General features: G+C 46.9%; 1 protein-coding gene across 3 annotated transcripts in view; it reads right to left on the reverse strand.

The window, feature by feature from the left end:
* The window catches only part of LOC131463484 (discs large homolog 1-like protein), a 37,845-nt gene that overhangs the window by 15,097 nt on the left and 8,098 nt on the right, over positions 1-14,650 (reverse strand). For 2 of the 3 annotated variants that reach the window (XM_058635260.1, XM_058635338.1), the window contains exons 3-7: positions 13,681-13,832; positions 12,707-12,778; positions 8,128-8,295; positions 6,076-6,243; positions 756-851 (exon numbers count right to left, since the gene is read on the reverse strand). In XM_058635260.1, the coding sequence (XP_058491243.1) occupies positions 756-851; positions 6,076-6,243; positions 8,128-8,295; positions 12,707-12,778; positions 13,681-13,832 (656 nt within the window). The remainder of the gene's footprint in view (positions 1-755; positions 852-6,075; positions 6,244-8,127; positions 8,296-12,706; positions 12,779-13,680; positions 13,833-14,650) is intronic. The other variant, XM_058635416.1, reaches the window with a different exon arrangement.

Below are 14,650 nucleotides of genomic sequence, written 5' to 3' on the forward strand. Positions count from 1 at the left end.
TGAAGAGAACGTGAGGAGATGAAAGAGAACGTGGAGATGAAAGACAGAGAACGTGAAGATGAAAGAGAGAGAACAAGGAGATGAAGGAGAGAGAAAACGTGGAGATGAAGGAGAGAGAACATGGAGATGAAAGAGAACGTGGAGATGAAACAGACAGAGAACATGGAGATGAAGGATTGAGAGAACGTGGAGATGGAGAGAGAACGTGGAGATGAAAGACACAGACAACGTGGAGATGAAGGCGAGAGAGAACGTGGAGATGAAGGAGAGAGAACATGGAGATGAAAGAGAACATGGAGATGAAGGAGAGAGAAAACGTGGAGATGAGGAGAGAGAGAGAACGTGGAGATGGAGAGAGAGAACGTGGAGATGAAAAGAGAGAGAACATGGAGATGAAAGAGAACGTGGAGATGAAGGAGAGAGAACGTGGAGATGAAGGAGATCAAGAACGTGGAGATGAAGGAGAGAGAATATGGAGATAAAGGAGAGCGAGAACGTGGAGATGAAGGAGAGCGAGAACGTGGAGATGAAGGAGAGAGAGTACGTGGAGATGAAGGAGAGAGAACGTGGAGATGAAGGAGAGCGAGAACGTGGAGATGAAGGAGAGAGAGTACGTGGAGATGAAGGAGAGAGAACGTGGAGATGAAGGCGAGCAAGAACGTGGAGATGAAGGAGAGAGAGTACGTGGAGATGAAGGAGAGACATGAAGGACCAGAGAAAAAGAAAAGAAGAGCAAAATTAAAGGGAAAAAACACCTGTGATGTCGCAGGGATGATGGAGGTCTCAGATGGGATTGGTGAGATTGGGATCACAGGGATTATGGAGGAGGGAGGCGGGGCAGAGTCAGCCTGCTGAACAATAGCATGGTGAGGGGTCAAAGGTCAGGTCGGTGTGGATCCCCAGGCTGCGTTCACTGTGACCTGTCATGTGTCCGTTTGTTTTGATCATGCTTAGGTGTCAGCGGGGCGGAGTCTGAGGTTGTGTGTGTGTGTGTGAAATCCTCAGTCTTCACATCTTTATCTCACTGTTAGACTGGAAACCGCTCATTCTCCCACACCAAAGTCCATAGAGAAAATCAGTGATTTTAGCTGCTGGTCCTCTACTGCCTCGTGTGGTCACTTTGTGTCACTAAGGTAAATTGTAATGAAGAATTTAAAAAGCCGAAGCGACAACATAAGGCATTAGAACCTAGTGATGGAGGCAGCAGTGGATCAACAACTCCTGTGTGTGTGATGTTAAAATCACTGATTTGTGGGAGAGTGAGCAGTTTGTCATAGATTAGACTCTCTGGAGCAGTTTAAAACAAATATGGAGAGGTGAAGTGAAACACACCAGAGATCCATGTCGTCAGCTCACTGTTTAGACCCAAGCTGACACATGAAACCACAACGGAGCAGGAAGTGCTTCATCGTTAGAGCAGCAGCAGCAGAACCCGGACCACATGGAAAACAAACAGCTGCTAAAATTAGCCTCTGCACATTGACCACATTGATCAGGCAGCTGCACACGTGGAGCGACGCTTGTTGATCCACCATGGTCAAAAGCTTCATTTCACCCAAAACAACAAAACATGTTTGAAACACAAACTGAGGGGCGGGAGTGAGCGCTTGTGTTTGTAGGGATCTTTGAGTGGAAAAGAGCAGAACATCCACACAAGTTAAAGGGATAGTTCAAGTTTTTTATGAAGTGTGATTGCACAGACACACACTGTGCTGTGAGCTCCCCCTGCTGCTGAGACACAGAGGTGACAATATGGCTGCAATCAGAGACTTTATAAATTCTACTGTGAATTAGCCGTTAAGAGCTAACTCTCTTAACAGCTACTAACATGTAATTATTAGCATCACTTTGACAAAGCTAACTAACGCAATATTCAGCTACTGTTAGCACAGAACTTAGTCCAAACAGGGAACATGACTCATGATGTTACAGTGTATAATCAAAGATTTACAGCCTTTCACTGGGAAGAGTGTGTCCTCTGGTGGTGAGGTGAGACACTCACACCACCTTCCTCTGTGTTCAGACACTAAATAACAGAAAAGTATTGGTGATACGTTCCAACATCAGTGAAACACCTGGAAACAACAGTCGCAAACACCTGGAAACAACAGTCACAAACACCTGGAAACAACAATCACAGACACAGGAAACAACAGTCGCAAACACCAGGAAATAAACAGTCACAAACACCTGCAACCACCTGGAAACAACAATCACAGACACAGGCAACAACAGTTGCAACCACCTGGAAACAACAGTCGCAAACACATGGAAACAACAGTCGCAAAAACCTGGAAACAACAGTCACAGACACAGGAAACAAAAGTCGCAAACACATGGAAACAACAGTCGCAAACACCTGGAAACAACAGTAACAAACATGTGGAAACAACAGTCACAGACACAAGAAACAACAGACACTGGAAACAACAGACACAGGAAACAACAGTCATAGACAGAGGAAACAACAGTCGTAAACACAGGAAACAACAATCAGACACAGGAAACAGTCGTAAACACATGGAAACAACAGTCACAGACACAGGAAACAACAGCCGCAAACACCTGGAAACAACAGTCGCAGACACAGGAAACAACAGACACCAGAAACAACAGTCGTAAACACAGGAAACAACAGTCACAGACACAGGAAACAACAGTTACAAACACCTGGAAACATCTGCAAACAACAATCACGGACACAGGAAACAACAGCCGCAAACACCTGGAAACAACAGTTGCAAACAACAGTTGCAGACACAGGAAACAACATACACCAGAAACAACAGTCACAGACCCAGGAAACAACAGTCGTAAACACAGGAAACAACAGTCACAGACACAAGAAATAACAGTCGTAAACAACAGTCACAGACACAGGAAACAACAGCCGCAAACACATGGAAACAACAGTCACAGACACAGGAAACAACAGTCGCAAACACCAGATACCCGAATCAGAAACATTTTCTCAGGGTGACCACGTCTGACCTTCACTAACTCTGAAAACTCTTGGACAGAGTCAGAGCTTTTATCACAAAGTGTCTCCAGGCGTCCACCAGAACCACCAGAACCACCAGTACCTGACTGAAGGTGGAGGGAACCCGGGGGATGTGCAGCCTGCTGCTGTGTCCACCACTGCTGAAGACCTTGGCCGTGCTCCTGGTCGGGCTTTTCTTCACACTGTCTCGCAGGTTCAGGAATCGACTACGAGCTCGGCAGGAGGCAGTGAAAGTGGACACAGAGGCCTGAACCTGAGGTGGGTTCTGTAGGTCGACGTCGAACCGCGTCAGCTTCTTCTCGCCGCCGTTCGTGGCCTTGGAGACGAGCTCCTGCCACGGGTGATGTGTGGTCATGACTGACAGTCGAGTTCTTCAGATGGACTCGATCAGCAGCTGATCCAAACTGTTACTGTTAGCTCCACCCACCCACGCCACCAAACACTCCCCTTCCTCTCTCCATGTCTCTGTGTCTCTCGCCCTGGTCGTCTCTCGTTGCTGTGCCGATTACTCTGCTTCACTGAGCGTGGCACATGTCAGCACCAGACTCTGCTGGCTGCATGAATAATCAATGTCGCCCCCCCAGTGTGAGGCAGAGCAGCTGCAGGTCAGTGTCAGCTGACACTACCAGAGATGTGGGGTCCTGGTGCATCCTCTGGTGGGCGGAGCTTTAATCACTTTTTGAGGTGTGGATGTGTGAGGCACTGGCTGTGAGCACCCCCTGGTGCTGAGAACCAGCCTGACACACTGAGGCTCACTGTGAGACTGAAGTGTGTAAACCACACACACACACACACACACACACACACACACACACACACACACACACACACACACACACACACACACTGCCTCCATCAATAAGTTCTAATGTCTGATTTAGTCTCTTCAGTGTTTGAAATCCTTTGTTCCGATTGACCTCAGTGACACACAGTGACCACACGAGGCAGCAGAGGAGCAGCAGCTGCAATCACTGATTTTCTCTCTGGACTTTGGTGTGGGAGAGTGAGTGTGTCAGGCTGGTTCTGCTCTGAACTATGTGTCCACACCTCATGCGGCCGCACTGGACGGTCACGTGACTAAAAAGCGCCCCTGCAGGAGTTGTGCAGTACTGATAAAGCCCTGGTGAAGCTGACCATGTGACCACCAAGCTGAAGCCAGAAGACCACTTCCTCTTTGAGTCGCACATGTTCCTCGTCACGTATGTTAGTGTGTGGCTCTGAGGCAGAGCTGCGTGTCAGGAGCCGGGAGGTTGCTAGGCAACACTGAAAGGGAAGGCATGTGTGCTACTGCAGGGGTTCCTTCACGTCTGCCCAGAACATGATGCTGCTGCTGTTTATGCAGGTGAATCTCTCACTCTCTCACACACACACACACACACACACACACACACACACACACACACACACACACACACACACACACACACACACACACACACACACACACACACACACACACACACACACACACACACGGATCATGTTTTCACTTTTGTGTGTGTGACGATGACGATGCTGCTGTGGATGAGCTGCAGATGTGACGCAGCAGCATCATGACACACACACACACACACACACGTGCACGCGGGCGCACGCGCACACACACACATCACGCGTGATGACATGGTGCAGCCCCTCCCCCTCGAGTCCTCACATTTTGGAGGAGGAGGAGGAGGAGGTGACCTACCAGGAGGCGCCGGTGGAGCCGCTTGGTTCTCCTCAGTGTGCCCATGATGCGGCGGCCCATCTTTTTAGCATACCACACAGAGTTGAGCATGCCTGCTGCTGCTGCTGCTGCTGCTGCTGCTGCTGCGGGAGGTGCCTCCTCTGGCTCCTGCAGCAGCTGCGGCGGGGCAGCAGAGAGAGGGGGTGCTGGCTGATGAGCAGACGATGGGAGGGGGTGGGGGGCTCACTCTTCTTCCTCCTCCTCCTCCTCCTCCTCCTCCTCCTCCTCACAGACAAAAACAAGGAGGCTGCAGAGTTTATGAGCAGGTGTTTGAAGCAGACATTCACTGATGAGTGGTTGCCACGAGATGTCAGACTGAGCAAGAGAGTGAGGGAAGAGCATCAGGGGGAATACAGGTGAGAGAGAGAGGGAGGGAGAGAGAGAGGGAGGGAGGGAGAGCAGCCTCCGTCTGTGTGAAGCAGACAGACAGCACCACTGACACGACAGAGGGGGAGAGAGAGCGTAGCCGCCGCCTCCTCCTCCTCCTCCTCCTCCTCCTCCTCCTCCTCCTCCTCAGTAATAAGTGAGCAGCAGGAAAGTGCAGAGTGATTCCTGTTCATCCTTCCTCACTCACTCTGAGAACTGACTCCATCACAATCCACAAAACACCAACGAGTAAACAAAGGCAATAAAGACTAAAAACTTCACGTTACCTTTGAAAGAACAACAACGTTAGTAAACCACTCACTCTTCCACACACACACACTCACTCTCCCTGAACCAAAGTCCACAGAGAAAATCAGTGATTTTAACATCACACACACAGCAGTTGCTGATCCTCTGCTGCCTCCATCACTGAGTTCTAATGTCTGATTTTGTCATTTCAGTGTTTGAAATACTTCATTTAGACTTAACTCCGTGACCACACGAGGCAGCAGAGGACTAGCAGCTAAAATCACTGATTTTCTCTGTGGAGTTTGGTGGGAGAGTGAGTGTGTGTGTGTGTGTTTGTGTGGGAGAGTGAGTGGTTTATAAACTTCAGTTTCCTGTGTAACAGTGAGATAAAGACGTGATCATGTGACGTGTGTGCGTGTAGAGTACATAGGTCATCAGGCATGTATCACAGTTGGAGCCAGACAGTTTTCTCTGTTTACAGTCATGTTAAATGAGGTTAACCACGTCCTGCTCCACAGACGCGCGTGCGTGCGTGTGTGTGCGCGCGCGCACACACACACACACCCACACACACACACAAATACACACACATTCATGCACACACATGCACACACACACACACACACGCACAAAGATGAAAGCTGGAGTCAGGAAAAGCAGTCAATCCATGAGAAGATGAGTGTGTGAAAATATAAATGAATGAAGATGTGAGAGGGTCAGGGAGCGGAGTTACCTGGATCAGGGGGAAGGGGTTGGAGGAACAGGACAGGAAGTGGTTGTCCTCTCCGTGAAGGTGGAAGGTGGAGGAGGTAGGGGAGGTGGGGGAGGTGGGGGAGGGGAGCTCCGGGTGCTGCTGTCCTAACGTTGACGATCCGTCAAAGACGCACTCCAGAGACGCCACCTACACAACACAGGGGAGGGGGCGGAGTCTCGCACAGGTCAAAACAAGGCAAAGACAAAACAACAAGAGAGCCAAAGCTTCAGTGATGAGGACGTCCTTCTGTCCTGACACCACAGGGTGGCACTGTTCTCCTGGTTTTATCTTAGTGTGTATATGTGTGTGTGTGTGTGTAACAGACACACAGACAGACACACAGACAACATCCGGTCCGTGTTATCCATGAAAGTGTGAGTCAATGACAGAAGTGTGAGTGAATGAGTGAAGTGTGAGTGAATGACAGAGGTGTGAGTGAATGACAAGTGTGAGTAAATGGGGAATGACAGAAGAGTGAGTGAATGAGTGAATGACAGAAGTGTGAGTGAATGACAGAAGCGTGAGTGAATGAGTGAATGACAGAAGTGTGAGTGAATAAGTGAATGACAGAAGTATGAGTGAATGACAGAAGCTTGAGTGAATGAGTGAATGACAGAAGTGCGTGAATGAGTAAATGACAGGTGTGAGGAATGACAGAAGTGTGAGTGAATGAGTAAATGACAGAAGTGTGAGTGAATGACAGAGGTGTGAGTGAATGACAGAAGTGTGAGTGAATGAGTGAATAACAGAAGTGTGAGTGAATGACAGAAGTGTGAGTGAATGAGTGAATGACATAAGTGTGAGTGAATGAGTAAATGACAGGTGTGAGGAATGACAGAAGTGTGAGTGAATGAGTGAATGACAGAAGTGTGAGTGAATGAGTAAATGACAGGTGTGAGGAATGACAGAAGTGTGAGTGAATGAGTAAATGACAGAAGTGTGAGTGAATGACAGAAGCTTGAGTGAATGACAGAAGTGTGAGTGAATGAGTAAATGACAGGTGTGAGACATGACAGACGTGTGAGGGAATGAGTAAATGACAGAAGTGTGAGTAAATGACAGAAGCTTGAGTGAATGACAGAAGTGTGAGTGAATGAGTAAATGACAGGTGTGAGGAATGACAGAAGTGTGAGTGAATGAGTAAATGACAGAAGTGTGAGTGAATGACAGAAGCTTGAGTGAATGACAGAAGTGTGAGTGAATGAGTGAATGACAGAAGTGGGAGTGAATGAGTGAATGACAAGTGTGAGTGAATGAGTGAATAACAGAAGTGTGAGTGAATGACAGAAGTGTGAGTGAATGAGGGAATGACAGAAGTGCGAGTGAATGACAGAAGTGTGAGTGACTGAGTGAATGACAGAAGCTTGAGTGAATGAGTGAATGACAGAAGTGCGAGTGAATGACAGAAGTGTGAGTGAATGAGCGAATGACAGAAGTGTGAGTGAATGACAGAAGTGTGAGTGAATGAGTGAATGACAGAAGTGTGAGTGAACGACAGAAGTGTGAGTGAATGGGTCGAATGACAGAAGTGTGAGTGAATGACAAGTGTGAGTGAATGACAGAAGTGAGTGAATGAGTAAATGACAGAAGTGTGAGTGAATGAGTAAATGACAGAAGTGTGAGTGAATGAGTGAATGACAGAAGCGTGAGTGAATGACAGAAGTGTGAGTGAATGAGTGAATAACAGAAGTGTGAGTGAATGAGGGTCAAGATGAGACAATAACGATATAAACACAAATACAAACCATTAACAAACTCACGTAGAAATATTATGTTCTACAGGTTTAAATCTATCATTCATCAAATACTTTAAGAATCAATTAAGTTTGAGTCTTTTTTAAAAATCATTAAAACCACTTTCTGTCATTTTTCTTTCTTTAAATCAAACATCAAATGTGATGATGATAAAAGTCCTCACTGAAGAATGATGAAAATAATCTGGTTTAAATCTCTGGCTGTAGTTTAGCAGGTGTTAAACACACAGGTGTTTAGTGTGTTGGTGCTGGTACTTCTGACACAGGCCACGCCTACCTTCATAGGTGAGATGTGGGCGTGGCTGACGTAGCCGTGCACGTTCTCCACCTGGGACAGGTTCTTTTCTGCCACCTGGACCAGCTCTGGCCCCGCCCCCCCCTCCTCCGTCAGCTGGGGGGAGCTCTGGTCCTGGAGGGACGAGTCCTCGTCATGGTGCTGGTACTTCTGAGACAGGAGAGGATAGGAGAGGACAGGAGAGGACACGGTCAAGACTGAGTCTGCTGTTCATGTCCTCAACACTGACCCTGGGTCTGGGCCCACAGATGGTTCACAGGAAGGTTTTTTTTGGGTCTTCAAACAAATCAGCGGAACTTTGTTGTTTCCAATCGCACACATCTTCTGTCAGGAGAAGCAGGAGGGGGAGGAGGAGCAGAAGGGATTGCGAGGAAGAGGAGGGGTTTTGTGGATGATTCAGTGACACGATGAAGAGGATTCACCCACACAGTCGTCCACTGCACCACATTATTAGGAACACCTCACTGAAACAAAGAGCAGCAGCTGAACTCCCCTGAATCACATGAACTACAAGCCCTCACTTTTCAAAATAAAGGTCCTAGTTCATATTCAGCTCATTCAATTTGAGCAGGAAAGTCTCATGTTAGGTTACGTGTTAAAAACCCCAATGCATCATGGGAATCTGTAGACGGAGCCACAGCTGCTCTCAGCTGATCTGATGAGTGAGTGTGTGTGTTTCCCCACAGAACACGTCAACACAAACACGTGTCCGTCATCCTGCCACTGACTCTGCCCACCGTCAATCAGCCATCAGCACCGGTGCAGAGGACGCGTGTGATTGGTGGGTCGAGTGAACATAGCAGTTCACCTCACCACCACTCACTCAGCTGATGACTGAAGTGACCTCACATGCCCCGCCCACACCACACGCCGCCGCCTCTCGGCACGCTTCCACCCACCTTGCAGCCGAACATGAGGGAGATGGCGCTGTTGGTGCAGGCCAGCTTGCAGTGGCACAGCATGGGCAAGAAACAGTCCACCTTCCTGCTGCTGGAGGCACCGGGGCAGGTGGCCGACAGCCGTCGCCTCCTCCAGGAGCGCAGCCCGGCTCCTCCCGCAGTACCAGCACCTCCTCCTCCAGCCTCGCCTCCTCCACCACTGCTGCTGCTGCTGCTGCTGCTCCCTGCTCTCACCATCCGCCCTCATTCCTTGTGTCGCTCCATCGCGGCAAGGAGAACACGACTCCCGGAGCTCTTCCTTCATTCAGGGAGACCCTCCCCCCTCCTCCTCCTCCTCCTCCTTCTATTAGAATGTGTTCCTCTCTCTTGACCTCCTCTCAGGCACTCACCACGACTCCTCACTCTCCGTCTCACTCTCTCTGTGGCGGTGATGTTGAGAGATGAGGGGCAAGTGAGCACTGTGTGTGTGTGTGTGTGTGTGTGTGTGTGTGTGAAGCTTTCCTCTGTGGGGGTGTGATGAAGGGAGGAGAGGGAGGGGGTAGTCACATGACACATCGGAAACGAGGAGAGTGTGGGGGTGTTTCCTCAGGGAAGGTGGAGGGATGAAGGACAGAGTCAGCGATGAAGAGGAGGAGTAAATTGAGGAAGAGGATGAACAGGGGTCAGGGGGACCACGATGACGAGGTCAGGTCAGGTGACACATCAACAACAATGACTGCAGATTAACCAAACACAACCAGCAGCATTACACTTTTCCACCACCAGAGGGCGCCCAATCGACTGTAAGTATCAACACATCCATCAATAACCAGACGACAACGATTGAGAGAAGCTTCTGTGATTTAGTTATGGCCAGAGCCGACTGTGCTGTAAGCGCCCCCTCCTGCCCGAGGCTCACCCTCACACGTTCACATCTTTCTCTCACTGTTAGGTTTGTAAAGCACTCACTCTCCCACACACACACACACTCACTCACTCTCCCACACCAAACCTCATAGAGAAAATCAGTGATTTTAACATCACACACACACACACACACACACACACACACACACACACACACACACAGGAGTTGTTGATCCACTGCTGCCTCCATCACGAAGTTCTAATGTCTTATTTTAATGAATTCATTATTTGAAATCCTAAATTGTCCTGAAACAATTAAAATATAAATAAAATATTGATAAAGGGCCATAGTGTCAGTGATTTGTGCTGCTGCTCGTGATCAGCAGTGCTGTCCTTACACACCAGACTCCTGTAGTTGTTGGAGATTAACCCACGTGTTTAGTCTTGATTTGTGTGTGTGGCGTCTCTTCCTGTGACGGCACTCTGGCTGGTCAGTGGTCGACAGTCTGACCAATCATCACATGTTACCTACTCAGCATGCTTCTGGAACCTCCCCGGAGCAGGTACTGCAGATACTACCTGGTACCAGGTTACTATGTTAGTGGAAACACCACTTAAACTGTGGCGAGGCGAGTAGAGCCGGTGTAAACACGCCGTGTGCGTGTGTGTGTGTGTGTGTGTGTGTGTCATCGCTTCTATTGGTTTAAACAGGAGAGTGTGCCCTCTGGTGGTGAAGTAAGGTCTGCACCACCGTCCGCTGTGTTCAGGCTCCTCAGCAGATTACGGGATATAAAGTGGATCAATGACTCCTGTGTGTGTGATGTTAAAATCACTGATTTTCTCTGTGTGGGACAGTGAGGGCTTTACAAACTTCAAACTTCCATCAAACCCCTGAACACACCATCAGTCCCCTGAACACACCATCAAACCCTTGAACACACCATCAAACCCCTGAACACATCATCAAACCCTTAAAACACGCCATCAGCCCCTGAACACACCATCAAACCCCTGAACACATCATCAAACACTGAACACACCATCAGACCCTGAACACACCATCAAACCCCTAAACACATCATCAAACACTGAACACACCATCAGACCCTGAACACACCATCAAACCCTTGAACACGCCATCAGCCCCTGAAAAATCTATCTCATCCTAGTTGGAAATCACAGAAACCAATTATGATAGTCACAGTTTATCGTCCTCCTGCAGCTTATTCAGAGTTCCTATCAGAGTTCTCTGAGTTATTATCCGAGTTAGTGCTTAAGACCGATAAAATCAATTGTAGGGGATTGCAACCTCCATGTAGATGTTGACCGTGATAGTCTTAGCTGCACATTTAACTCGCTGTTGGAATCAATTGGTTTTATTCAACACGTTAATAAACCAACTCATTGCCTTAGTCACACCCTCGATCTTGTTTTATCTTATGGTATTGATAACTTAAACATAGTTCCTCAAAACCCTCTCCTTACTGATCATTATTTACTCACATTTAATTGTACAATGATGAATTACAATAACATAAATAAGAAATACAGGTACACTCGATGCCTGTCTGATAATAATATTAATACATTCAAAGAGACAGTGCAACCTTTATTTAACTCGGTGCCATATGTCAGTAAATCTGAAGGTACCTTTTGTGATTGTACTCCCGCCCTCATAGATAACCTTGTTGATAGTACAGCGGCCTCAATGCGTACTACATTAGATTACGTTGCCCCTCTGAAAAAGAAAGTGGTGAATCAGATGAGACGTGCACCATGGTTAACTCTGATACTTGCGCTCTTAAACAGGCGTTACGTAGATTAGAAAGAAAATGGTGTTCCAGTAATCTAGAGGAATTTTACATAGCCTGGAAAGATGGTTCTGTAGCTTACAAAAAAGCCCTACACAAAGCTAGAGTTGCCTATTCTTCTTCCTTAATTGAAGAAAATAAGAATAATCATAGATTTCTTTTCAGCACTGTAGCCAGTCTGACACAGAGCCACAGCTCCACTGAACCATCTATTCCTTTAACACTGAGCAGTGATGACTTTATGAACTTTTTTGTGAATAAAATAACATCAATTAGAGAAAAAATGGATCATCTCCTCCCTCATATTGGGACTGACTCATCTTTTAGCACAAGAGCTTTAGAAGCACCAGGTGCACAGTTAGACAGTTTCTCCCCTATCGATCTCCCTGAGTTAACATCATTAGTTTCATCATCCAAGCCATCAACCTGTCAGTTAGATCCTATCCCACTAAACTGTTTAAAGATGTGTTTCCTTTAATTAACAGCTCTATATTGACTCAAATTAATCTATCCTTATTAACTGGATATGTGCCCCATACGTTTAAAATAGCAGTTATTAAACCCCTTCTCAAAAAAGCGACCCTTGACCCAGATATTTTAGCTAACTACCGACCTATATCTAATCTTCCCTTTGTTTCTAAAATCTTAGAAAAGGCAGTTGTTAATCAATTATGAGAATATTTGCTCCTGAACACACCATCAAGCCCCTGAACACACCATCAAACACTGAACACACCATCACACCATCAAAAACTGAACACACCACCAGTCCCCTGAACACACCATCAGTCCCCTGAACACACCATCAAACCCTGAACACACCATCAGTCCCCTGAACACACCATTAAACCCTGAACACATCATCAGTCCCCTGAACACACCATCAGTCCATCAGACACCTTGAAGCCATCTTTCCCCTGACCTTGGACCTAAAGCCCCGCCCCCTCTGATGGTTCAACAGCGATGGCCTCTCCCACTCAGCAGCAGGCAGCGTCCAGTACTTACATGAGCGTGTTGACCAGGTGAGCGTCCGACCTGTGCCAGCGTGTGCAGGATTTCGTTAAGGAGGGGGCAGTCCTACGAACGACCACGCACATTTACGATCAGAGAGAAAGAAAACAACAACACACAGCTCACCTGCACACAGGAAGTACATCACAGAGCTCCTCCTACCACCATGTTCTCCGAGGTCAAACTCGGCATAAAGCAGCAAACACAGTTACTGCTTTCAAAAATCATGTGATTTAAGAGGTCACAGCAACCTTGACCCTTGACCTTCGACCTCGAAAGTCTCCTCAGATCATCTGTGAGTCCACATGACAAAACCTGCAAGACATTTCATCTTTTTTGGGGACAAGAAGACGAATGTGTGTGTGTCGAGTTACGAGATGCATTCAAAGACACTATGGCCCTTTCTCAATATACATACTTGTGCGTACTTGGGAGACCCATATATCCCAGAATGCATTTTGCGGAACACGGCAGAAGAGAATACGAATATAAACCTGAAATAAATATTTTCTGTGTCCTGAACACAGTTGTAAGATGATTTGAGGCGAGAAATTAGTCATACTAATACTACACATACTAGACATACTACTCTACACTGCTGTAATCTCTAATCTATTTTCCACATGGTGCTGTATGTTTTAATAAAAATAAGTTAATAAATGAAGTTAAATATTAAAAATGTGAATATAATAATATATCTGCATTTATTAAAAGTATTTCATATGTTCATTTATCAACACTCTAGGTGGCGGTAATGAGACTGACACCACCCGTCATTCAAACAGTCGAACAAGGAAGTAGTGATTGTTCTAACTGAAGAGAGTATAGTGTGTACTCTGTACTTCTCAATTACTCAAGTACATACATGAGTACTAGAGTATTGACAAAGGGACTCAGTCACAAAACTGTGTGACGTTACATCGAAGCTCCCCCTCCGCGTGTCAAAGTCGTCAGACATTGGTTCTCACCTCAATGCTGGTGCTGAGGTCAGAGGTCACTGTGGTGCTCTGAAGGCTGGAGAAGTCCCACAGGTTGACAGGCACTGTGGGGTCCGCCCCCTTTGGAGACTCCACCCATCTCTGACTGTCCAATAAGCTCACTTCGTAAAACTCCTGGATATCTGAGCGGGAGAGACACAGCGACACGAATTTGCGTCATGTGACGCAAACAAGTTGAGACACACGAACACATAAAGACCGACACATGAACACATAAAGACCGACACATGAACACATAAAGACCGACACATGAACACATGAAGACCGACACATGAAGACCAACAGATGAACACATGAAGACCGACAAATGAACATATGAAGACCGACACATGAACACATGAAGACTGACACATGAACACATGAAGACTGACACATGAACACATGAAGACGACACATAAGACCAACACATGAACACATGAAAACCTACACATAAAGACCGACACATGAACACATAAAGACCGACACATGAACACATAAAGACCGACACATGAACACATGAAGACCGACACATGAAGACCAACAGATGAACACATGAAGACCGACAAATGAACATATGAAGACCGACACATGAACACATGAAGACCGACACATGAACACATGAAGACTGACACATGAACACATGAAGACGACACATAAGACCAACACATGAACACATGAAAACCTACACATGAAGACCAACACATGAACACATGAAAACCGACACATGAAGACAGACGCATGAACACATGAAGTCCAACACATGAACACATGAAGTCCAACAAATGAAGACCAACACATGAACACAAGAAAACCAACACATGAACACATGAAGACCAACAAATTAACACATAAAGACCGACCCATGAACACATGAACACCATCACATGAACACATGTAGACCGACACATGAACACATGAAGACCAACACATGAAAACATGTAGACCAACACATGAAGAACAA

The sequence above is a fragment of the Solea solea genome, chromosome 1 (genome assembly GCF_958295425.1).
Source record: "Solea solea chromosome 1, fSolSol10.1, whole genome shotgun sequence".
In the NCBI taxonomy this organism is placed as follows: Eukaryota; Metazoa; Chordata; class Actinopteri; order Pleuronectiformes; family Soleidae; genus Solea; species Solea solea.